This window comes from Parambassis ranga, chromosome 8 (assembly GCF_900634625.1).
Source record: "Parambassis ranga chromosome 8, fParRan2.1, whole genome shotgun sequence".
Taxonomy (NCBI): domain Eukaryota; kingdom Metazoa; phylum Chordata; class Actinopteri; family Ambassidae; genus Parambassis; species Parambassis ranga.
In genome coordinates, this window is record NC_041029.1 from 14,124,705 (window position 1) to 14,151,441 (window position 26,737).

General features: G+C 47.1%; 1 protein-coding gene across 3 annotated transcripts; it reads right to left on the reverse strand.

The window, feature by feature from the left end:
- Positions 1-6,846: 6,846 nt before the first annotated feature.
- On the reverse strand, positions 6,847-26,703 carry nherf1b (NHERF family PDZ scaffold protein 1b). 3 transcript variants are annotated; one of them, XM_028411865.1, is made up of 7 exons: positions 25,718-26,703; positions 13,523-13,693; positions 11,819-11,972; positions 10,037-10,080; positions 8,620-8,739; positions 8,356-8,534; positions 6,847-7,332 (listed from the first exon to the last, which is right to left on the reverse strand). In XM_028411865.1, exons 1-6 carry the CDS (start codon positions 26,333-26,335, stop codon positions 8,397-8,399), a joined length of 1,245 nt encoding a protein of 414 aa, XP_028267666.1. In that variant the 5' UTR covers positions 26,336-26,703; the 3' UTR covers positions 6,847-7,332; positions 8,356-8,396. The 3 variants fall into 3 exon arrangements, with proteins under 3 accessions (XP_028267666.1, XP_028267665.1, XP_028267664.1); XM_028411864.1 differs by having other exon boundaries at positions 6,847-7,335; XM_028411863.1 differs by lacking the exon at positions 6,847-7,332 and having other exon boundaries at positions 8,267-8,534.
- Between the last annotated feature and the right edge of the window lie 34 nt (positions 26,704-26,737).

Genomic DNA, 26,737 nt, shown 5'->3' on the forward strand with positions numbered 1-26,737 from the left:
CTAAGCTAGAAAACAGTCATTAGCAGCGTTAGCTTTGTATTCTTAGAGCTCATTTGCTCATTTTCTTGCTGACAGATGCTATCTTTGATGGTTTTTTTCCCCTCATATTTGTTTGCTGGTTTGTTTTCCACGTTCTCCTGAAGTGATTATGTGCGTAATGATTTGTCGCTGGGACAGTCGTGATGTAACGAGTGTGTGTGTGTGTGAGAGCTTGTTGGCAGGCGGCTCGGTGTGGGCGGTGGGCACGTCAGGGCTGTCTGCCTGTGGCTGCTCATCACTCTGATAGATACAGGAAGCACTTTGAGGGAGGATGATGAGGGCCAAAAGTAGCAGCAGCAGCAGTGTGTGTGTGTGTGTAGGTAGTGTGTATGCTGCATTGTATTATTAGATGAGTTAGGGCAGCTGGGGTTTGAAGTGCCTCACTGTAACTGTACCTATAGCAGCAGTTGTGCTGCTCTGGTATAAATAGTGCGGTGGGCATGTGGGCAGGCAGCTATGACACAATGGCAGAATTTCGGTGTTCTTTCAGGGAGGTTTGAGAATGTGACACCCTGCAGGCGAGGACCCCGCTAGATGCTGCTCTGAGGCTTGAAGGTGACATCAAGGTGGAGATGAGTGAGCAGAGCTTCACACGATGACACTCAAAGATCTGCCTGATATTGTAGGTTTATTTATTCCATTGATGACATTTTTCATGTCATTGTAGAAGACCAAAACCTCTAGTCCGACGTTTTTTTCTTTCTAGTGAACTGGGAGAGATTTCCTGGCAGCTGATTGGACAAACCGCCTGTCACTGTCTATCACACGCTAACTGAGAAACAGGACAGGCTGCTGAGGACCTGTGAAAGCTAACTAGTAGCAGTTAGCACGTCTGTAGAGGATTGAAAAGAAAACGCTGCTCCACCTGCAGCAGCTACAACTATAACATGCTGCTTCACCCATCCAAATAATTGAATTCAGGTGGAAGTGGTTGGGAATGACAGCCACAGAGTGGTCGGCCATGTGAAATGACAGAGCGGGGTCACATACTGCACAGAGGTCGCAGGGTCGATCGCTACAGACCTCCAAACCTCATGTGGCCTTCAGATTAGCTCAAGAACAGTGCATAGAGAGCTCTATGGAATGGGTCTCCATGCTGCATCCAAGCCATACATCGCCAAGTGCAAAGCAAAGCATTGGATGCAGTGGTGTGAAGCACGCCTCCACTGGAGTGTGGAGTGACGAATCACGCTTCATCCGGCAATCTGATGGACGAGTCTGGCTTTGGCGGTTGCCAGGAGAATGGTACTTGTCTGACTGCACTGTGCCAAGTGTGGGGGTTTGGTGGGGGTTTGGTGGGGGTTGTCTTTCAGGTGAGCGGGTTCGGTCTGGAAGAACTTGACTGACCTCCACAGAGTCCTGACCTCCACTCGATAGAACACCTTGGGGATGGATTAGAGTGAAGACTGCGTCTGACCTCATGAATGCACTTCTGGAGGAATGGTCAACAGTTCCCATAAACACACTCCTAACCCGTGTGGAAAGCCTTCCCAGAAGAAGCTGTTATAGCTGCAAAGGGTGGGCAGACGTCATAATAAACCCTCAGGATTAAGGCTGGGATGTTAGTTCATACATGTGTGAAGGCAGATGAGCAAATACTTTAGGCTGTACAGTGTGTGTAGGGTGCAGCGTTACTATGACAGATCTGAAATAAACCCTGCTCTGTTTTTATATAAGCATTCTGTAAGTGTGAACATACTTCCATCTCAACAATCTCTCGCCTGAAGTCTCTCCTGATTCCCGCCCTCTCCTTCACCCTCGTCGCAGACACGTGCCCTGAAAACCTGCCTCTGGATGTCGACCAAAGCTCGGTGCTCTCTGAAGTAAGAGTGTCCCCAAGAACATGAAGTCAGGACACACACACACGGCGGCCTCTCAAGTTTCTCTGTTATGTCACCAAATCTTCAGAGCACACCCTCCTCCTCCTCCTCCTCTAAGGAGACACTATCAGGGAGCCACTTCCTCCTCAAGATCTGCAGAGGGCTTTGCAGTGAACCAGGGCCAGATAGACGCTCCTCTGTGATTCTGTTAGATTTATGGCTCTGCTTCAGTTCCAAAGCAAATCGAGTCAAACTGTTGTCAGGTGTGCGTCACTGATACTCTGAGATAGTTAGTCCATCACCTCCTCAGCTGGATGAGGCCTCCAGTCCGAGCTGATAGTGTGCAGACAGGTGCTGTTCACACTCACGGTTTCATTTCAACCTCTGGTTTTTATATAACTTATATAATTATGGGTGTGATAGCTTTGAGTGGCGGGCATGCTGACACACAGACAGCTTCCTGGTTACACAGCAGCAGCCTGCCTCACCTCCATTCATGCTCCACCTCTTTGCCTGTATTTGGATTAACTAAGAGTTTAGTCACATCTGCTAATATGGAGACTGGGTTGTCATGGTGACAATAACTAGTTACGGTTGAAAGACTGTCAGCTTGTTCTAGACTAAACATGGACGTCTATGAGGATTGACTCACTTTCAGAGCCAGCCTCAAGTGTCCACTAATGGAACTGCAGTTTTCAGCCTCTGACTTTGCCACTTCCTCGTCGTCTCCATGACACCTGTCACCCGACTTCCTTTTCCTCTCCCATTGTAATTGTTACAACCTCTAGGGGGCGCCTTCACCTTGTGTCAGACTTTATTTACATTGGTTTGAGTTGTTTTTGATGCATTAATGTCAAACACAAACACAAAAGATCCAACAATCAGCAAAGGTTTATGCTAATGAGACACATGTGCAGCTCTCACCCTCCCTCCCCCCTCCCTCCCTCTCTCGGTCAGGTTAATCGGCGGAGGAGTTTGTCATTCTCAGAGTATATTTAACCCTGTGGCTCCCCTGCCGGATGGCCCCGCCATATACGGGCCTGAGCATGGGCAGGCTGAGAATGTCTGGGCCGGAGGAACGGCAGCGATGACAGCCTGACGGATGAGTTTTGAGCAAGATGAAGGGAGTCCACTATGAAGTAGTGTAGAGAGGTTGTGGAGGACGAGAGAGTGTCGAGCTTGTTTTTTTATCAACTAGCTGCAGCAGACAGGCAGCAGAAAGCAGGTGCAGACATCTTGGAAATTGATGCTAATTTATACATTTCAAACACACACAAACACAAACACACACATGCACACGCCCCCAAAATGTCTGAGAGAAGCTTTAATCAGAAGAAAAACAGCAGCCATGACAACACAAATGTGACCTTGCAGACTCAAGTGTCAACATTTCTGAGCATGTCACAGTATGTTCAAGTGTGAGTGTGAGACAGACAGACAGACAGACGGACAGAGTGTATGGTATGTATCAGACAAGTGTGTGTGTGTGTGTGTGTGTGTGTGCACATGTCAGTGTGTCTGTGTCTGTGTGTGTGTGACAGGTGTTTAGCTGGAATGGTGCTAAGCTTTAAGTGCTGTCCCAACCCAAGCCCTATTCCTGGTGCACACACACACACACACACACACAGCATTGCACAACATTTTAATTATCCCTAGAAATCAATATTTGCAGAACAATCTTTTTTTCAAGTTTCCTGTAAATGTGATTCAGCTCACATGTGCTGTGTGAGCGACGCCAGCCGCTGCTATGGGCTTCTTCTGTTGGTTATCTGGAAGCAGACGCTCTCACTGTCCAGCCGTGGACACTGATTAGCTGCTAACTGACATACGTTGAGTAAAACCCAAACAATAAAGTCAATCTAAGGGGGCCTTAATCATGGGTACGTGCATAAAAACACACACACTGGAGGAGTCTGCAAAGACGATATGTAGCATTATCTTGGTCGATCAGCTGGTTAAGTGTGGCTATTGTTACCTTGGTGATGTGCGCCACTACTGTAGATGATTGATACCAACATGCAGAGCAGCATCTTGTCCAAGGTGACATAACTAGTGTGACTGGGTAATAACTTTCCTTTAGTATTATTATTCCACTTTATATTATGACTGGGTGTAACAGTTGTTTAGTTCCCCACAGACAGTGAGAACTGGCGCCCCCTGTGGAGCCCTGCGGACTTGGAGAGGGCCACCCCACTCCTGTTGCCAGTTTGCCGGATGCTGTCTGCGTGGTGAGTTGTAAGAAGCTCTGCTAATATAAGGACGTTTTACACTTTAAATATATGTGGCGACAGCATTCATTCATTTTACTTTTATGTGTTGGCACATATGGCAACACATAATGGCATAGTGGTAAAGCAGGGTTGTCCAATAACCGGAAGGTCAGTGGTTTGATCCCAACTCCTCCCTAGTCATTGTTGTGCGTCCTTGGGCAAGGCACTTTACCCCCATTGCCTCCAGTGCACTCACCGGTGTTTGGCGCTCTTTGCTGGGCAACTTTAAGCAATTTCCGTGATGGGATTATTAAAGTATTTCAAAAAAAAAAAAATTCAAATTAAGCGCACCTCATTGTGGAAAAGTCACTAGTTTAAAGGTAGGGTTGGAGATTTTGAAAACTCAGTGAGAGTCAGCCAGATTTTGAAAGTAAACACACGCTCCTTTCTCTCGAGTTCACCCCGAAGCCACGTCTCCCAACCAGTCTGTGACTTCGGCCATCATGCACGTACCTCTCTGATGCACGCAGAGCAGGAAGAGAGTGACAACCAGCCAACTCTACGCGCAGGTGCGCCTCGTAGGATTGGCTGATGTTTTTAGTGTTTTATAGCTTCCACAGATGATTCATATTCTTTGTTTTAAAGCGAAACTGCCGACTAATTGGTTGCTATCGGATTATGAAGAGAAGTTACACTAATTTAACAAAAAGTGCATCAGAATGAAATCTCCTACCCTACCTTTAAATGCTACGACAGCAGCTTGTGTATTTTAGTGTGTGTGTGCATTCCTGCCTGTGACACATCGTACTGCTGTTGTCCTGGGATGTTGACAACAAATAGCAGAAGTCCTCTTTTGATTAAAATGACACAGAGACTCAGTACACATCCATCAGGACGGTGCAGGTTACACTGACAGCTCTGAATAGGACGGAGTTATAGATGCTGTGAAGGTGTCAATAATAATAATACAGATAATGATCCTGCTTCACTTTACTGATTGTGTTGTCAGTTGTTTATTTACTGTATGCAGTCAGAGCTGTTGGTGGGGTGGAGGGTGGGGGGGTGTAGAGGGTGGCTGAGGGCAGGACTGCGGGACGTCTAACCCCGAGGCCTATAAATCACCCGCAGTATGCGTGGAGCTCGATTACCGCTCCAGAGCTGGAACCAAAAGAGTCAGTGCTGAAAGAGGAGCCAAGTAAATATTATAACAGTGAGTCCATCACTCTGGAACAACAACAGCAGCAGCAGCAGCCTGTACGCACAGAAAACCATTCAACTCCAAATGAAGCGGGAGAGTTTGTCATTTTGTCGACCTTTAGTTTGTTCGTGTGAGACCGGGTTAATTGTCTGGAAAATGGATGTAAATAACGGTGTAAGAGGTCACACTACAAAGGGCTGCAAAAATAGTTAGCTGAACAGAAGGTCCCATTTCTCCAGAGCCAGTTGACAACACTTCCTATTAATAGTGAGGATTGTCCTTGGGTATTTTTATAAAAGGAGTGTGAGTGTGTGCATGAGGAGTAAGGCTGGAGGGGATGAGGCTTTCTCAGAGACGGCCGATAGGAAAAAGCTCGTGTTACAGCAGGCGTGCGCACAGCCCGGCCACTGCTGCGTCACGCTTTACCTTCACCGCCTTTTTCCTCCTCTTCCTCTTCCTCTATACAGTTAATGTCACATATTCCATGCTGCTGTGCTTTTGACTGTAATTTTCTCCACTGTGTCCTCACACACACACACACAGTGGGTCTATATTTGGCGTGCAGCAGGGTTTGAAGGTAGAGTTTGTGTCGACCCCTTGTCTCACCCCTGCTCCAGGCCTTACAAGGACCCCCCGGTGGACACGGTTGCCAAGCGACCGGCCATGTTTGCACCTAATCTGTGAAGGTCCAGCGCTCGGCCCCACACCTGCCCTTCATCATCTTAATTATCATCACCACCGTCCCTCGTCCTCCTTTAAATCATCGTCTGGGCTGTGGTGTGTTAATGCAGCAGAGAGAGGTGCAAAGTCCTTCTCATGACGTGTCTCCTTGCTGAGAGTGGAGTTAAAAGGGGCAGCAGCTCCATCGCATGACGCTGAAGAGCTGCCTCGCTGTAATGAGCTGTAATGAGGAAACCATTCACATTATGTAGCACTGTTTTATTTTGTCTTTCTGAAACAGGAAACTGGAAAAATATCCATTCACTCCATCTCCTACATTACCCATAAGGCATCTTGATAGTTCATTCCAATTGAAATGTTGAAATTCTCGCCCCACAAAGTAAGAGGAGCCTCACCAAAAACAAACCTCAACATCCAAGATGGCTTCTCACTGCTGAGACAAGAAGCTAATGCAGACGTGCCAAAAAAAAACTGCAGTTCCTTGAGCGGCCACTTGAGGATGGTTCCACAAAACGTGAGTCAATCCCCACAGACCTCCATGTTTTACAGCGGAAATAAACATTATTAAACCCACTTTTTAAACTTAACGCTACACAGAAAGTCGCGATGGCTTACAGTGTTGGGTGGGCGCCATCTTAGATCGCTCGCTGTCCACATTGGCTCCACCCCTTTGCTCATGTTTGGAGTATTCATGAGTTGATAAGAAGGCGACAGCAGAGCCTCCACACTGAGCTTCAGACCTCCGTCACATCAACTGCAGTGTTAGCATATGTTGCTAGCCTGTTAGCTTAGCTGGTTCAGCAGGTTTTATCATGTTTATTTGATCACGTTAGCTAATGCTAGGCTACATAGTTAGTGGAATGAAGTGTTATCAATACAATGTTTTCAGGAAGGGGGGTCATTTCAGATGTGTTTATTAATAAAGATAAATAGATGGAGCCGTGTTATGACACATTTTTAAAATCCACCCGCAGTTATCATAATAATCACACTGCTGCTTTTAATTCTCATAATAATCAATCATCATTGTGATTATGATGATTATCAGCCTTCTCCACATTACCTCACGTCACCCTGATGTCCATCAATGTCATAAAGTCCAATTAGGTTAATGATCCTCCAGAGAGGGACAGAGAGCATGACAGAGTGTGACAGGAGCTGTGATAATGATGGCAGGGCACGAAGGAGAGAGAGAGGAGGAGCAGAAAGGTCGAGGCCATTAGCAGGAGACAGCTGCTGGAGACAGAGTGACACGTTGGAGGACAGCAGAGCGGCGGAGGCATCACTGAATATAAGGCAGAGGCTCTGAGAGGACAGAGGAGGAGACGCAGGATCTGATCATATTCTGATGTTTGCATGGATGGAGTCAGGTGAGCGTCAGCAGCTGCTGTGATTGGAGAATATTTTTATTTATCCTCAGATAACACAGAGTAATGATGACAGCATAGAAACTACAAAAACTCACTTCTCCCAATACTGAACAAATGCATCACACCTACTGAAGCAAACCCCCCCCCCCTCCGATCAGTTATATATCAATATATAGTTTATAAGACATCAATAGACATGAGTAAAAAACAAAAACCTCACCAACCCTCCTGTCTGTGGGAGCAGTACAAATATTCAGTGTGCTAAAAATCCAATAAACTATCAATCAGACAAAGTATGGATAAGGAGGTTAACGTGAGTGGAACTTCTGTCAAAAGTGTAAAAATATACATGATATATTTATATACATACACATTTTAAAATACAGTTATTTCCAGTTTAAAGCCATCAGAGCAGCAGGAGATCCATGTTCACTGATGAGGAGGGAATCGATTACGACGGGGCTTCACCGCACGCTGCACGTTAAGGCCGATTCCACACAGCTGGGGTGGTTTTTATCTCAAATTAATCGATTTATTAACTTTTTGTGAAGGTGTGTGAGTTTGAATTTGTGAGTATTTCTTCTACATTTGTGTTTTTTTTCTTCTTCTTCTTCTTCTTCTTCTGAATATCAGCACCACCCCGCGCCCTGTTTTTAGACGTGGCCCTAACACACCTCTGTACAGATGAAGTGATCAATGAAGTGATTGTCACGCTGTTTGTTGGAGCAGAGGACACTTCAGTGTTTTTTAAATGTTAGTAAGAACTCATCAAAGACGATCTTCATGTCTTCACAGGCACCAAACTCTGGCCAGCAGGGACTGTCTCTCTCTCTCTCTCTCTCTCTCACACACACACACACACACACAGTCCAGTTCTCGTCCATTGGCATATTTCCTGTTAGTAGCACGTCTCAGTATAATATCTGGGTTATAATAACATGAGTAATGTCATAATAAGAATACTATATTTTACATGATGCCTTTGTTTCTGGTGCCATCACTCATGATGATGATAATAATAATAATAATAATAAAACCTTCTCTCGGACGCCTCCTCCACAGTGAGACATGAGCAGCCCTATAGGTTGCTGAAGAGTTCTTTTTTGGTGGTCCAGTCCATGGGCGGGGCTCTCTTGTTGGAGCGTTTCTGGTGGGCGAGCTCTTTGACCTGCTGGAGGCTCAGGTCCAGAGCTGGGATGGCATCTGCAATCAAACCCTGAAGACATAACAAATACATGGTTTTTGAAATAAAAGTATTCTTTTAATCTCTCAGACGAGGCCGAGTGTTTTCTGAGACGTACCTCAGGTGGAGTGTTTGCGGTCGGGGTTGTGAGGGAGGTGTTGGAGGAGGCGTTGGATGGAGAGGGACTGATGGACAGCTTTGAGTCCCTCTCTGCCTCTTTGGCCGCTCGACCGTTCACCTGTGAGAAGAGACGCACGCCAGCAACGTCAGATGTGTATACACACACACACACACACACATACACACACACAGTGACCTCTATGTACAGACGACAAAAAACAAAAGAGAAAAACAACATAAAACCCACAGGTTTCTGCATGTGTAACACCATCCAGCCTGCAGTACTGCTTCTCACCACACGGGGGCAGTCTTGGATATTTTTTTTCTAGTAAGGATTAAACTGCATTAAAGGCACCTGTGATGGCTTTAAACTGTTTTTAAACAAATGAAGTTTCATAAATGCAAAAAAAAAATAGTTTCAAGGTCAAAATAAGCACTGAAACTAAAAAACAGAAACTGAGACAGAATGTCGCTTCCAGCCACCTTTAACCCCTCATCCTCTGACTTCTCCCTGACCCCTCCTTTCCCTCTCAGTTGTCGACCTTTTTTACTGCTGTTACGCAACAATACCCGGAACCTGCGCCTGCACATACAGTCCCCGAGCAACGGGAAGTACGGCTCGGCCTTCAAGTTTGCATATTTGGCCCGAAGCCTGAGTGTAAGTGCTGCCGCCGTGAAAAAAAATCACACAGAAGTTTCTTTCTAGTTTGTATCCGAATCCAAAGACGCCATTATCTCAGGTCATCAGATGATTTACATTTAAAAAAAAAGTCTAGTGTGTGTATGGACAAGGGAACAGGACACTGTAGTAACCTGAGAGGCTCTTAAAAAGCATTCCTCTGATGCTCCTAATGAGAAACACACACACACACACATACTTTACTGTGAAGAAGCAGTTTGACATGTTCTACCGTTAAACACAAAAAGATCCAGCTAGTTATAAGGACAGAAGAACATCTCTATGGGTGCCACCATGCTGGAAAAAAAGCGCCATCTTGAAACTAAGTTTTAACATTCAAGTGTCAAAAAGTCAAAGTGCAACTAAGCTAAACTCCCTGCGGAACACATGGAGTGATGTCACAGCGAATGGATGTGAAGCATCACCAGAGGAGCTGCTGATGTTTCCCCTCAGCCTGTGCCACACAGTACATTCATATGATTCATTCTCTGCCACATAACTCAGACATTATTGGACCTGGGTGGAGAGGGTGGGTGGAGTTCTACCCCGCGCTGCATGTTGAACCGCAAACAATCGCAGGAAACCGTTCAGATTGATAACTCACTTCACCGACGCTGCGAACCACACCACTCGGAGGAGGCTGAACTACTGTCCTCACTCCTCACTGCTGTGACGGGAGCGTCCACAATGAGGGAGACAAATCTTTGATTCCTCTGTGTGTGTGTGTGTGTCTTACCTTCTCCTCCATCCCTCCATTGATAACGGGCTCTGGCAGCGGACCTGTGGACACACAGATCACACAACGAAGATCAGTCTGCTGTCGCATCACAGGCTCTCTGCAGCTCACCTTTCATTCTACTCTATTACACAGCACATGTATGACCACGTCATCTATTATTCACGCGTGGGTCGTCTTCTCCCTGCAGCCCATGGGCCTCTGAACCCACACACTGAAAGGATTCACACCAAGCTGCACCTCTTACCTTCCATCTCTTGGCACATAAGCAACGTTCTAACTTAGAGAGCAGCTGCTCCTGCACAGCTAATCCAAGATGCAAGTCCTCTGGTCTTTGCTGTGGGTGTGTGTGTGTCTGAGAGGAGCCTCTCCAGGTCCTAATACAGCTGCAGCTTCAGGCTGAGAGGCCACTTGGAAAGAGCACCTTGGAAACCAAACAAAGGTGCTGGCCAGTGTGTGTGTGTGTGTGGGGGCAGGTGCCCTCTGAGTGGGCAGCATGTGAAGTGCGGGCAGTTACCTGGGAAACACCTTCAAACCTTCAGCCTGTTACTGCTTTAAACCCTGGACTGAAACTCTCCTGTGTTCAGGAGCCGGTTTTGACTGAAGCACATTCAGAGGAGGAGTTGCTGAGCTCTCTGACAGCTGCAGGGACCTCTGTAGGTTCAAACTGGAGCCTCTCACCATGTTTCAGACTTTAGCTGCTCAAATACAGTCACATTTGTCCTGAAGAGTTTTCACTTTCAGAGGCTCCTCCAACCAAATGCACAGCACAGCGCACCACTGCTGTGGTTTAAAGTCTGTCGGCCATCAGGGGCCTCCATCTGGCCTGGGACCCCATGCAGTTGCCTGCTGGCAAACAGCGCCTGTGTTTGGAGGCTTAAACTCGACATGTTGCCACATTTACTCGTGTTTGTTTCTCAGAGCAGAACTGTGAAGGGCACACATTTTTAAAGAGTACCTGGCAGCTTACTGGATGAACCTGAGCATCTACATTAAGCTAAGCCCTTTGCATGCTAGCAGCTAACAGTTAGCATGTCTTTTATATTGTCGTCTTTGTAAGGAAAATATGTGTAAAAGATCTTTTTTTAAGATCCCTGCTGGACGTCTAGAGGCAGAGAGACAGACCCCGAGGCTGAACCAAGAAGACCTGCTGGAGGGATTACACCTCCCAGCTGACCAGGAGGAGCTGGAGGAAGTTACTGGAGATCTGGATCTGCTTCCCCTGTTACCATGGCAACCCCGATGGACAAATGGAGGAGGTTTGGATGGATCTAATTTTACACTAATCTATCAATAATCTGGAAAACAATATTATAATTTACACCAGTGTATTGATGACTTTATCCTTGTTGCCATGCCAACAGCTGGCTGCACTGTGCTTATATGAGGGCTCTTGTGTGTGTGTGTGTGAGCACTCAAGACACTCCACACCAGGCATTCTGAAGGGGGTCCATCCTCACACACTAAATCACACTCTGTACGAGGGCACCCCCTGGAGGCTGTGGCTGGGATGATGGGGCAGATTTAACCTGAAGCACACATGATTAAAGCTCACTGAGCCTGACTGGGCTACATCAGATCTGTGTAATCCTAAAGTTCTGTAAGAGAAATGGTGGGACTGGTGTCAGATTCCTGCAGGGATTCCATCAACATTAGGGGCAGGAAGTGGCTCAGAGCGTCTATGAGGGAGGAGCGACAGTAAAAGCTGACTGACAATGAAACTGGAGTGAAACGAGCTAATTGCAGTCGTTCATTGCGCCAATAACTGCTAGCTGCTCTCACCCGTCAGGTGCTGGAAGGTGGGGGTGACTCGGCATCTCTTGAAGTAGGCGTCAGTTTCGGGGTCCACCACCAGCAGCCGCGTTTCGCTGCCGCCTGCTTTGATTGCGGCGACGACCTCTGAATGCGTCCTCCCCTCCACAGGCATGTCGTTCACCTGAACAAAGGGAGAATATTTTAACCCTGCGGCGGGACTGGGATGTTGTTTTTTTTGTCTTGTGTTCCCACACTGAAGTCTTTCTGAATATTATCACTTGTCTCCAGGACAGGAAATCCTGTGAGCTGCACACACAGACACACAAAACAAAAAACAAACCTCGTGAAGGGGCTTCTTTTTTTAAAAAAACATCCTAAATTCACAGTGCGACACTGACAGCTGCACTACAGGAGCTCAGCCTGTCACAGCAGCACCAGCTGAGTGTCCTGGCATCAAGTCTCCATGGGAAAGCATGTGAGAAATGCCTCCAAGGGTGTGTGTGTGTGTGTGTGTGTGAGGTCATAGGGTGGACCAGCCCGTCTAAGCCGTCCTACAGAGGAAACTGGACAATAGCTGCTTGGCCAGTAACAGGAGCAACAATGGCCGTCCACTCCTCACAAAGCCCCGCTCCTCAGTGGGTGGTGCGGCCGTCTGGGGCCCTGTCGGGGACTAGAAGCCCCTCTGCCGGCTCTCACACAGAGCCGACGGGCCCTGTTAATCTGCCTGAACTTTTCTTTCTTCTGATTCATTCTCTTTTTGTGACTCTCATCTTGGAGAGTTTGAATTTTGCTCTGATTGTTTGAAGTGAGAGCTGCTGGCTTCCTTCCTGTCGTGCAGATACTGTATATAGCGAAGGCCAGACTTCCACTCATACATGTTTATCTGCAGGCGACCACAGAGCAGCAGCTGATTATTCCAGCTGAGCTCTCAGCAGGATTTAAGACCCCACACGCCGCCTCTGGGAAACATTCTTTATAAGATCCTGTCATCTGATGGATTATGGATTGATTAGAGCGGTCTTTGAGTTATTTTTCATCCTAAAACACAAAAAAACTCTCTCTTAATGTGCAGATCTAATGCACGTTTAAAACAATCTACAGTACAAAAGCCTCTGTAGTTGTGTCGCCTGTGTGGGTGGAGAATTATTGTCAAACTAATAATTTTAATTATTAAGGTTTTACTCACACACTCCGAACAGCTCTTGGGAACCCTCTGGATCACAGCAGAATGTGGATAAAACCACTTTATTGTACATATATCTGATGAAGTTAGCGTACTAACCAGCCAGTGCCAGCCTGGACTCTTTATGTAATACCACTCTGTACCACTAGATGGACTTGTGAGTCAATGCAACCTCAGTCTAACAAAAGAGGAAGAAGTAACAGTGCTGTTTATCATCTTCTCGTGCGCATGTAACATCCAGCAGACGGTTTAAAGCTCTGCTAGTTCCTCTGGGCTCACGTTGTCATGTTGGTGGATATAAAATAACACAGAGAGGGTTAAAGCTGAGGCCATTATTCTCTATTTTTATCTCAGAGTGAACACGTCACTACACAACGTCTGCAGCGGAAGTTTGGCAGACTAATCAGGATACACAGCACACTGCAAGGATATGTTAGAGTAAAACAGAAGAACTCTAAAAATTAATTTTTCTCTTTAATTAGTCAATTACTCTACGAGTGTAGAGGACGATAATGTAGCATAGTGTGATTTAATTCTTATCTAGGTACCTGCACTATCCGGTCCCTGGGCTGCAGGCCGGCCCTCTCTGCCGGAGAGTCCTCGTCCACCGCTCTGATGTACTGGCCCGGCCGCGCCCGCTCGCTGTGCAGGTTGAAGCCGTATCCATTGGCGCCTCGCTGGATCACGCAGAGACGCGGCCTCAGCTCGATGCACACCTCCTGGAAGAAGAAGAACATGTGTTACTGATCTGTGTGTGCCAGGTGTGACAAAGCAGAGCGATCCTAGGAATACCTCCACCATGGGTGTCTGCTCAGGAAGCACCAGAGGCACAAAGATCACAGAGAGCTCCAGTGAGTCGTTAACCATGAATATGAAGCCGAGGCTGAACATGCAGCTGGCTGATGCATGCTGATGTGTTGTGCACTGTTTTTGACAATCGTGAGTAAAAACCGAAGCGGCCGCTTGAGCACCATGTGACTCAAAGCTTCCAGGAAGGAAGGGGGTCCTGGAGGCATGTGATTGGAGGTCTGGTTGGAGAATTCGGGGAGGGGTCATCAGGAGGAAAGGACCAGTTCCGGTGTGGTCCGTGGAGAAGGACAATAGAAGCTGGGCGTTGACCTCTGACCACCCCCCGCCCCCCCACCCCCCGCCCCTCCATCCCTATGCAGGGCTGCTTGGGGATGGCAGGAAGAGCTGGAGCTGTATTGTCATCCAGGAAAAAGCTCGAGCTGGATCCCAGCGCCTCCCTTCCGCTGCGTGGTCGAAGCAGCGTCTTTATTTAGCAGAGGAGGCTCCGTCAGCGCGGAGGCCAGAGGAGTGATCACAGAGACGAAGAGCAGAGGCAGCAGTGGTCACTGTGACCTCACACTCCCGCCCTGAACACTCAACAATGAACCTATAAATAAATCTGAGTGAACGAAAAATCACACTTCAGTCAGCTGCAGACATTCTAATGACAGAAACCATCTGACTCCACAGTTTCTCTCATAAAATGACTTGACAGTAGCTCTGAGTGATTGTCGCTGTCTTATCTAAGCCAGTTGTTCCAGCCTCACACTCTTCCTCCCACCTTCTCCTCCTCCTCCTCCTCCTCGGCAGAGCGCATCACTTGTTTTACACTTTTGGCCTCATTTGCATGTTAGACGAAGAAAAACATTCAGGAGAAGAAATTACAATCAATCGTCTCAGAAATCAGAGAACAGAATAAATATATAAATATCATATGTAGTGATCGCACTGGTGTGTGGGAACTGTGGAAAGTCCCAGAAACCACTGACAGCACCTCATGAATTCAGAGCGAGCAGGGCTGAGAACCAGCTCTGAGCTCTGAGTGGACACTTGAGGGACACTCGGCTTTTTCTCCTCGTTGGCTTCATTACTCAGCCTCACAGGTCGCCTGTTGGTCTCATGCCCAAAATGTGAAAGCAGCAGTCTGTCCTCATCAGAGATGCAGATTGTCTGTCTCTGCTGAGAGGCTGCTGAACAGATGAGGTCCTCATCAGAGCCCGACTGGCCACTGATGACAGAGACATGTCTGTGAACAGCCAGCCGTCCCTCTGTAATGAGTGTTTTAGATATAAAAGAAGCAGCCAGAGTGCAGACTGAAAATACAATGTTTCATTCTGTGTGATGCTGTGAGCTAAGCGGCAGTAGGTCTGAATTAGAGTTTTTTTTTTTTTTACTGACTATCCCTCGTTCGTGTCCTCCTCATTCTCCTCATCAGCTGCAGGGAGTGAGGGGAGCTCCGGACAACAGAGGAGCGTTTGTGTTGCAGAGGAGTGGAGGGCTGAAGAATCTCAACACCAGCCTGAAATCTGTGGAATCTGCTGAGCACACACACACACATGAGCCAGCACAGGAACTGCTGCTCATGTTACCCATCAACACCAACAAACACAGTGTTCGCTCTGCAGTGACAAAACGAGACGTTCAGCTGTGCTGTCTGTGTGGCGACACACTGATCAGCCAGCGACACGCTGATCTGTGCGGCGACACACTGATCTGTCGTCTGAGGTCAGCGTCGTCAGGAACATTTGTTTACATCCTCTGACTCTTTATTTGGTTTAGAGCTGTTCTCAGAGCCTGAAGCATGTTCACTACACGACATGTGGAGGGAGAACACACTCAATCATGAACTTCTGCTGCTTCACACACTTTGTTTGGTTACAGTGAGCCTGCAGAAGAATCATGAGTTTACTCTGTAATCTGATACACACCAAACATTTGAGGAGAACTTCCTCACAACAATGATTTGACATTTGGTTTAAAACAAATAACGTCAATAACGTTTCTGATCAGTGATCATTTACTGTCAGTCTCTATTGTGTTACATGTTCTTCTGCTTCTTCTCTCTCTCTCTGTGTGACACAAACTTTCCCTTTGTGTTGAACAGGAAGTGTTGAAACATCTTCCCTAAATATGCTTCCCTCTGTGTTGGCTCAACTTCCCAACATGAAAGAAAAACCAACACACACACACACACACACACACACACACAGAGCATCATGGGAAAAGAGGCTTTGTGCATGTTTCACAGTTATTTACCGTCATTCGACACTGCTGTTAAGATGTGTATGTATGTGTAGCCACTTTACAGCTAGCCGGCTAATCACATGTGTATCTGTTAGCCAAGTTAGCGATGAACCATTAGTTCATCATTGATAGTCCACAATCATTTGTATCATGGATCGACACTATATGTTATTATAGTTAGCTAGTGGTAACATTAGTGTGCGATCATGCTAAGCTAGCCTGGCTAGCTGTAACTTAGCTGCACTGTATTGATTTGGTGCTTATTTTACAATGTTTTTTTTTACAAAGCCAATACACCAATATCATTATTTAGCAAAGAAGCTAAGCTTAACCAAGGAAAGTCATTTGTAAACAAGCTGAACAGCTAGCATAGCCACCCCAGTCCCTCAGCATCCTGATCAGGCTGCTGTGACATCATTTCTGGGAAATGTTTGAAGTGACCCTGAGCTGCCTTTCATAGCCGAGTTAATCTGAAACTGTATCACCCTGGGTGAAGCAACACTGGGCGGCCCGTGTTTAAAGGGAAACCACATTCTGTCATGTGCAGAGTTATGAAATGTTTGCTTCCACTGAAACGAATGAGCAGCCAGTTTCAGCCTGACGTCTGCAGCAGCTTTTCACCTTCTTCAACGAGCCCGAGCTGCTTCTATCAGCTCAGAATACCAAACACAGCTAAACAATGCCAGGTCCCCCGCTTAATATTCATGAAACACACACAGCTCACAACACTCTGCTGCTCTCACTTTCAGTGTTTTTGTTTTAAGATGCAGAGCTGACATTTTCCTCTGGTTTTCCTCAGGAAGCTGCGATAACCAGGAGAGAAGACCCAGAGCTCAGCTTACAGACAGCAGCACATAAAAAATCACCTCAGTCCTTTTCAGCTACAAGCTGTCTGTGAGTGAACACTGTTAGCATTTAAGCTAAATGCTAACAGTGACATGTTAACAGTGCATTCATTCATCTTCTGTGTGTTTTAAAGTCAAAAAGTATGAACCACACCGGAACGTTTAAAGTTACAATTTATCTAATCCACCTTGTGGTGCAAAGTGGTACTACTCTGATAGATTCAAGGATACCTGGCTAGCATGCTACATCTTTGCTTCGCGCAGGTGCAAAATAATCCGAGACATGCACCATTTTCTGCTTCTGTGATGTCAACAAAATCTTTTGAATTTTATTTAGTGTTACATACTAAGATTATTTTCCCGATGGTGGCAGCAGTCAAAGTCAATGTCCCTTACCAGAGGACAAGGGTGTAGTTATAGCATGGAAGGAGGTGACGTGTCCCCACCGAGCAATTACTAATTCGTTCCCACCAATAATTTGGTCCCCTCCAAAAACAAACAGATTCTCATTGGGTGCAGGAAGGGTTAAATTCCGTTCTTTTCTGGCATCCTACCAATAGATATCTTCCTATCGTTTGTCCTACCCAAAGCCCTTGATATTCTGATTCTGATTGGGTTTTTATCAAGGGCTCTGGTCCTACTGTAACACATTTCCGTCTTTCCCTGCTGTCATGTGTGTAGCTACGTTGGATGGCAGCGCAAAAACACGTGAGGCAGCGAGATAGTCGTTGGAATTTTAGGTCCCCACCAATGTCAAAAGCAAATCTAGTTGCCAGAGGTTTTACACTAGCTCATCCTCATCTCAGACTGACAGTGTCTTTGAACATGATCCACCAACAGGCCCCTATTTTCTCCCTGTGTGCACCAACAGGTGATGAGCCATGCAGATTTTTCAGAAGATACCAGCCTCCATCATGATTGTCAGCGTCTCCTGCTCCTCAGAGGAGAGCTGTAGCTGTGGACTCAGCTGTGTGTGTGTGTGTGTGTGTGTGAGGCCACAGGCTGCAGCCCCGTCAGCCTGACAGTTGTTTCATATTTTCCTCACAGTTGTCCAGTGGCTTCATGTGCAGCTACACACACAGGACATCCATGACTGCGGGCGCAGCTCCCGGTCCCTGACGCAACTACACGTCCAGAGAAAAGGTCGCTCGTCCTGTAAATTACATAAACACCTCACATTTTCAGCCTTTATCCAAACAGCTGACGAAACCCTCACACTGCACATCGCGGCCTGCGCCCTGTCACACTCAGCTGAGCTCTGAATGAACATATGTCATCTAAAGCAGTCTCTCTCTCTCTCTTTCTGCTCGCCCCCTTGTTGGTCTAATAGGAGCTCTTTGATCAGAGTAAACCCTTAAAGCGGCGAGCTGCCAGGCGGCCCGGTTACTCAGTGACAAATCTTCATCCGTGTGATTGTCATGCGTCGTTTTTAAACAGCCCGGAGCGCAGACTGGATAAATGTTTCATGCAGTTTCTTTTTAACCATTTTGTTAACCTCCTGAGTGCACCGCACTCTCAGGCAGGGCGGGGGTGTTGGATTTCAAGCTGGACCGCTCAACCAGCTGCGAGGCAAGCCGGCGTGGTGGAGGTGGGGAAACAAAGCTCCCTACTGTCCTCCCACTGCCACCACCTTCCATTTGAGGATGGGACAAACCGGCTCTACAAAGGACAGCAAAGAAAGGTCCTGCCGAGGGGTCCCATTACAAAACACTCTTTGGGGGGAAGGCCTGGAAACAGTCATCAGAGCGGGGGCTGATAGGTGGTCTACAGACACCAGACGCCTCAAACCATCACGTTTCATCCCCACCACAAACCAACAAGTCAACAAGCTTTATCTCCTTCACCAGCCTTCCTGTCCTCCACCCTCCACCCTGCAGACCTGGACCCAACAAGAGGAGGCTTTTATGTAAATCCTCCATTTTACACAACTCTGTGACAACACAGGGTTGCAGCACCCAACTGTTGGCGTCACACGTTGATGGTGCAGCGCTGTGGGCTGTGTTGCTTTGTTGAAGCTCCTCTTTCTGATCTGTTTTGTGTCGTCCTGTCATTTAATTTCTGGTTGATTTGATTAAAATCTTAAAATCTTAATGCCACCATGCGACGACCTCTTTGCTTTGTGATGTGTAAAACAACCACATGCTGTCTTAACAGGAACCTTGTACAGTGGGAGGGGTGGTGGAGTGAGGAGTGGTGAGGAGCGAGTCATTTCCCCCCTTTGACCCCCTCCCTGCCCTCCTCCCCTCCTGGCAGGGCGCGGCGCTCCGGCTCATTGTCCGGCCTGGGTGGTGAACCTTCGGCAGAACGGAGCGGGAAATGGAATGTGGCATTGTAGTGTGGCTCCATGCAAAGTCCTGTGGGACCCAATCACCAGCCACCCTACACCACCCTACACCACCCGCACGCCCACACAGTGTTCTGAGGGTTCAGGTTCCCCCTCTGACCTGTGCTGCCGCAGCGGCCTCGGCAGCAGGCGGCGGCGGGGACAGTGGCGCTGTTGTTTAGTCTGCTGACGACATCAAGATACGCTGTCGCCATTGATTTTTTGATCGATACAACAACGCTCTGCTCCCCTGTGCTGGGTGCAGACAGTTGAAGCGGCGTACTTCCTGTCTGACATTTAAAGAGCGGAACCTGTGAGCATGCGTTGGTATTAAGAAGGCTAATCCTGAGCCGTCCTGATGGCCTGAGGCTAAAAAACAAAGAGCATGCGACGTCTCCAGCTGAAGGCCGGCCGCAGACCTTTGCTGGCTGCCCCCCCCCCCCTCTCATTTCCTGTCACTTCCCTGCTGTTTAATAAAAAAATGTCCATAAATATCCTCACCAGGACCTCTTGCTACGCTCTGTTCCTGGATTATTTTTTCATTTAGTTCCTTGCCTCTCTGTAAAAACACTGTTGCAAAACTCTGCTGTCATGTTGGGCCGTGTTATCTGAGACTATTATACTTTGACTTTTCTTGCAATTCACACCCATAAGACACACACACATACAGTGTGTGAAAGTGTGTTTGCGCTAAATGTCAGCGTCTGGCAGCAGCTAGCAGAACGGTGACCGGATCACAGGACCTGGCTGCTCTCAGTGGAATCACCAAATCTCTTCTCATGAAACCGTTTCTTTGTTTATGTTCATGTCAGGTGCCCGGCGCCACCATTTACTGAGGTCAGCATGCTAACCACCTGCTAGCGTCACCTGGTGTTTTTCCTTCATTCCATTTTATACCACTAGATGGAGCAGTGAGTCAATGCATCATCGAGTCTGCGCTCATGAGAAGAAGAAGAAGTAAAGAAAGAATCACTGCAACTCCTGAAAAGCAGGATTAACAGAAGCTAGCCAGAAGCTAGCCTTTTTAGCATTCACCTCTACCAGCATCAGGTGACACAAAGGACTGATGGGGTCAAATCCTTCTTTATTTAAATAAATATTACCAGATAAACTTCATATTTGCCTTAATTAATAAATGTCAGAATGTTTGATCTTTTCACTAATGGCTCCGTTATAGTCATGTGACGCTCGTGCACTGACAAGTGACAGATCAATAACATACAAATCACTTCCACAGGGAGCAGGTCGGAGCCGTGACGGCTGCACGTTTCCCCACAAAGCAAACGCATCGGGCAGCAGCTCCAGACGATTCACCGGGAGTATGATCAAACACAATCAGCTGCACGTTGTTAGACAAACACAGCTCATCAGCTGTTTGTCTGTTATCATTTATGAATAACCTCCTCATCCTCGGGGCTAAACCTGTTGAGGATGAGACGAGGGAAAAGGACGGCGAGGTGGGAGGACCTTCAACAATGAGAGGAAACCAAGACTCCTCCAGACAGCAGCAGGAAGCCAGACACACCATCCCACCCCGAATAGTTACTGTAGGTGTGTCCACATCTGCCTGAGTGCATGACAAATGGTCATCTATTAACAGAAAGTCGTGTCCAGCAGCTATTCCTGAAGGCCAAATGATCAACTCTGATGGAAGGGTCACCTGATGCGTGTCCGAGGCCACACAAAGGTGAATCACTGCAGAAAACAATTAAAGAGCCCACAGCGAAGCTCTGAAGGCCCTGCAGAGGAGACAAATATAGAGCCCGTCCTCCCACACAGCAGCTTGAGGATGATTTGTTTAGAGAAAACACGTCCGTTGAAGAGCTCTCTGTGCAGCGTGTGAGTGGAAGCTCTTTAATCAGCAGGTTTTATATGAACATACAGATTAAAGTCTGCCGTCTGTGTGGTTTTTTTTTCACTCTCTCTATACAGGAACACTTTCTGCTTTCAAGATCTCATGTAGATGCAGCCAATTTCATCTGACACCAACGCTGTAATTAGTATCTAAACACAGGCTCAGGAAAGCAGCCGGCAGGAGAGGAGGAAGATTCTCACAAACTTCTCACACTAAAAAGAAAGAGCAAGACAGAAATCCTTCAAATACACACAGTGATGAGATCCAGACCCAAAGGTGATCACAGCTACAAGTTTTCATTCAATCATGATAACACAGCAGATGAGTAGTTTGAGGGCACATCTGTGATCATGGGAAACACACACTTCAGTTTAATCATTGTGACTGTGTGACAGCTTAATAAATTGATGGCTGTTGTTATTGATAGGGACCATTCCTGCCGTTGTCTGCGCTCATGAATTTATGTATTTTTTAATTAAAGTGTGTGTAATTTCTCACGTGTCGATCTAAGTTCCTTATTCGCACATTCGTCCTTGAACGCAGCACGTTACAACATGCGCGCTGGACGTCAATACACCTGCGCGTACGTGGAGAAACGCGAAGCTGACGTGCACGCGCCTGGGCTCGCTGGCGGCCGCTGCATCGATCTAACACTACAGCAACATTACGGCCGAGACTTAACCTCAACAACATCGACAGGTAATAAGTTAATTAGCCGCTGTTATTGATATCTGTTTGCTAGCCGTGTTAGCGCTAAGCTAACGTCTTGGTTCGCGTTAGCTTAACAGTTTTGCTAGCGTTAGCCAACACTCAGCCACTAGCCTAGCTATGCCTGATAACGTGCTGTTTAATATATGAAAGTAGTGTGGGAGTAGTTTTTTAACCAGAGCCAGTAGAATGTGAGTTATGTACTAGTTACAGGGAAAGCTGAAAACAAAACACTAGCAGCTGCTGCTAACACTACAATACAGAAACACCACAACTAGCATAAACAAATGATGGAGCTGCACAGGATGTGCTTGTTGTTATTGGGTGATTTTTGAGTTTAGGCTGCTCATACTCTGGCCATTGTTTGCAGCTTTGTTTGCTGTAGGTTTGTGAACAATAAAGTTTTTTCAAACTGAAAAGGAAATCTGATATTGAACACAGTTCTTAAATATGGACGCAGCAGTAAACTTTAAGGAACTCGGTGGAAACAAACCTGCCTGATGTGAGAGGAAAAAGTCGCCGCCGTAAAGCAAAATAATCCCAAACGTGATTCCTGGACTAAACACAGAGAACAGAAGGATCAAGAAGACGAGAGGAAAACACAGCTACAGAGGAGGCTGATGTCTCTGCAAAGACTTTTCAATACAGTCAACAAGATGCTGCTGATCATGGGTTTATTGCTGAACATGGACAGCGAGGGTGGGGACATTCCCAAACCAATATCCAGGACTATAGTGATTAAAAATTATGAGCCAAAGAGGGGATTGATCAGAATCAAACAGTACATGATATGAAGGCTACTGGCCCCCAGTCATTCTGAGTTGGACAGCCCGGTCTACTGTATACAGTATCCTAACATGTGAACAGTATGCAGTGTTGTGATCACATGTCCAGTGACTAGTGTTAACACAGCAACAAGCACAAACCCACACAGTATAACAAACCCATATTCCCATGAGCGTGTAATATGAGTTCAGAGAGAGCATCCTCGGCACACTTCACTGCACTCCACACGGGCGGAGTACAGATTTCCCTGCTAGGCAAACAACACGGCGACCTTTGGAACTGCCGGTGTGTGTCTGTGTGTTTTGTACAGCGGCGGCTGTGTTTTTTTTTTCCTCTTTTCTCAGGCCCAGCTAAGTGTTTTGACCTTCGTCACTGCTCATCCATTTTTCACACCTCCCCTGCGCTGTCTCACTTTCGCCTACCTCCATCCTCACACATCGCTAAACTCCACATGGGCTGCTCACACACACAAGCACGCACCGAGAGTGTAACCGTGGAAACCATAAGCGAGGAGGCTCCTCAGCTTCCGGAGAGGGCGTTGCTCTTCGAACTCTCTTTTGTGTTGCTTCAAAGATGAAGCCAGAGTGCGCACGTCAGTGTGACTCCTAAAACAACTCTGTGCGTGTCTTTTAACAGTGTGTACGTGAGTGTGTGTGTGTGTGTGTGTGTCATTGGCTGGGCGACAGGGCTCAGGCATAGGAATGCCGGACAGGATGTAGCAAAAAAAAATCCAGAAATAGGAGAGTCGATGCAAAACACGGCAACTCTGACTGCAACACATAGAGACAAACTCTCTTAACTGCATCCCACGAGTCCAATTTACACTCTCACAGCTCAGCGGTGTCTTCTGTTACTGTGAAACCTCGGTTTGAAACGTTCCCATTTGGGCTCCCCGCTCAGCATGATTCTCCTGGATGTTAGCTGCGTGTGTTTAACTCTGAGAGATGGCTGAAACTGAAATCCAAGCGGTGAAAATGGGTTTGTTAGGGAGCGCTCTATTGTTTGTCTGGACGGCACTTCCCTCTGGGTTGCGTGCCAGAGTTGAATTGTATTGCCACAGCTCCATTAGGCCATCTGTGGAGAGTATCAAGAGTAAACACGGGAACAATCGCTGTGTATTCCTAAGACAAACAACATAACCATACAGAGATACAGTGCTCTGCATGAGCGTGGGTTGTTTCTATTTTCATGTGAGGGGAGAAAAAAATAAAAATCTCCGAAATGCCAGAAACATGATTCCAAAACGCCCCGCAAGCTCAGGATATGTGAACGCTGTCATTATGATGAAAAGCAGGGAAATAAAGAAGCAGCGCCACTTTAGGAACGACAACGTGACATTAAAGGAGGCAGACCTGTTTTTTTCTGTACACATAATTACACGTCAGTGTGCGTAGAGACCCACAAATATGAGAATTTCCATATTCCTGTTTCATTTCTGTCTCCATCAATTAAAAAGAAAAACGATCATATGTGAATCAGCTGCTCAGGTTTGTGGCTCCTTATGACATCATAGGGTGATAAATACGCCCCAAGTGGATAAAGAACTAAGAAGTAGTAAAAGCCTGCAGTTCTTCAAATGGCCATTGAGGCTGATTACAAAAGTAACTCTAGTGTTTGTCCATTTTTATTTATAGTCAAAAGTTTGAATTAGATTTGCAGCCCTTTATGACATCATATGGGGAGAACCTCCACCTCTAGCTGAATCCAATGAGGCTGCCATGTTTTTCCCTTTTCACCACAGTCTCCAACAAAATAGCTGATGATATAGAGCAGTCTCCTGAATAGGCGTAGTTAACAGACACAAAACCTGCCGCTGGTCGCCAAACAGGGCACAACATCAGTGAAAACCACGTCACCCAGAGAGAGGACTCCTCTGTCAACTGTTTCTAGAACTGGAAAAGGGGTGTGGCCAGCATTCATGACTATGAGCTATGAGAGAATACCTTGTGCAATTTTTGAGCTAAAACTCAGGCACAAGACAACAAGTTACAGCCTTTAAATCATTAAATTTAAATCAGGGTTGTATTTTTAACTACCGGAAATATATAATATTATTGTCATTTAGTTTTTCATTCTGATATGACACAAAGCCTTCTAATTTGTCATTATTAAACACCTTAACTTGTAGGTATCACCACCATTCTGACCTCACTGACCTCCTGTCAGCTTCAGGAAATCAACAGAGCTACTCATTTTTTCCACTAATTATAAAAGAAATCATCATCATCAGCAGCAGCAGGTTGTTCTAGGCGTCACTGTCAGAGCTGCTGGCTGTGTGTTTTCCCACCTTCAGATACATTACACACAGCCTCAGGGGTAAACATCCAGGATGCTGCAGCACAGAGTCTGTGGGACACAGATGTTCCAGACTGGAGGGACCCTCGTCTCCCCGGCACACACACACACACACACTGGGTGCAGCAGAGTGAGAACGAGCCCATAATGTTTAACAGACAGACATCAAAAGCGTGATTCATTTTGTGGAGATTTTTACAAAAAAAGCTGCACCAAACTATTTCCTGTTGTTTCTTGTGGAGGGTTCAGAAATGTTCAGTATTTGTTATGGGTGTTTTCTGGCACGCTGTGAGGCCTTTTGTTGTTTGCTTGGTGTGGAGCTTACTTAATGCTTAACCTGGATGTGTCATTGTAATCACACACAAGGCACAACAGACAGCTGTAGAGAGATGGTACGGTGGCCCAGAAGGTTCTACAGTCTGAACACAAATGACACTGATGTTCCCAGGGGGGCCCCAAAAAGTGACGGACCTGGCTCGACAACATTTCGTTTAGTGTTAAAATATTTTATTATATTTTATTTTACCTCTCTGTCACAAATTTTGCAAGTAAGTACCTAATTTAGCTGTTAGCAGCTGCTAGCAGTGGCTCAATAAGATGGCTGAAACTGTTAAGAGGCACTGAATGTTACTGCATCGAACAGGTCAGGGGGTCCACACGCTTCATGGTAGTGATGCTGAAGTCCTGCTGCCACATTATCTAGTTCAATTATTGTCTTGTTTCTTTTGCCAATAACTTTATGTCACAATTAGCCGACCTAGCCTTGTCCGTCACTTTTTGGGGTCCCCCTGGAAACTGATGTTGTAAACGTCAGGTCCACTGAACTCTCTCGGCCCCTCATGACAGTGTGGTGCTCATGGTTCTGGACCCGGAGTGTCCTCTGAAACTTTTCACTCACCTTCTCAGAGTTGATGCTTAGCTTCTTCTCGACGTGTCCGTGGATTTCTCCGTTACTCTCCGGGAGCGGCGTGGACTCTCTGGGTGTCTCCTCCCGCTCCACCACCACCACCTCCACCTCTTCCTCTACCTCCTCCTCCTCCTCCTCCACCTCTGTGGGCTTAGCATCTCCGTTTTCTGTCCCGTCCACCTCCTGCTGCTCCTCCACCAACACCCCCTCCTCTTCCTCCACCGCCACCACCACCTCCTCCTCCTCCTCCTCCTCCTCGAAGGGTAACGGGACACCGTCGGTCACAAACCCCTTCTGGCACTTCATGCCGTGTTTCTTCAGCAGCTGGTCCGTGTCTGGGTCCACTACGATCAGCTCCAACTGGCCCACGGTGGCTCGTATTCGGGACACGACCTGCTGGTGGCTCTCGTTCTCCACGTCCTCCCCGTTCACGAACACCAGCCGGTCTCCTGCGCGGAGCCCCGAGGTCTCCGCCGGGCTGTCGGGCTCCACTAGCCGGATGAACTGGCCCGTCTTACCTTTCTCTCCGTGGAGGTGGAAGCCGTAGCCGTTGTCGCCCTTTTCCAGCGTGCACAGCCGGGGGCGCAGATACTGGCTTTTACTCGGCATCGTGGAAGCTGCTGCAGCTGCAACCTGTTGCTCCTTCACAGTGGAAATGACTCGAAAACGTCCTCAGGATGCTGCTGAGGAGGGGTGTGTGTGTGTGTGTATGTGTGTGTGGTACCCCTTCAAGGAAAAAAAAACACTCCCAACCCCCGCCTTGTTGTTGAAGAGATCAGTCCGTGGGAAGCGGAGCTGCGGTTCGTCCCACTCTCTGGTCCGCTCACACACTCCCACACCTCAGAGTGTGATCTGAAGTTCACCTGCACAGTGTGATCCTCCGTGAAGTCCAGATTAAACTCACCCAGTTTGTCTCCCACTGCTGCTGAAGTGCAGAAACCCTCATCAGGAAGAGGGAGGTGCGTCCACGGACCAGCCCAGCTGGCAGTTTCACGCAGAGCACAGAGGAAA

Coding starts and splice junctions, on each gene's coding strand:
- nherf1b (XM_028411865.1), bottom strand. CDS start 26,335: ATGCCGAGTAAAAGCCAGTATCTGCGCCCCCGGCTGTGCACGCTGGAA. Junction 13,694..25,717: donor TAAGCATCAACTCTGAGAAG/GTGAGTGAAAAG, acceptor TTCTTCTTCCAG/GAGGTGTGCATCGAGCTGAG. Junction 10,081..11,818: donor CACCTTCCAGCACCTGACGG/GTGAGAGCAGCT, acceptor GTGTGTCCACAG/GTCCGCTGCCAGAGCCCGTT.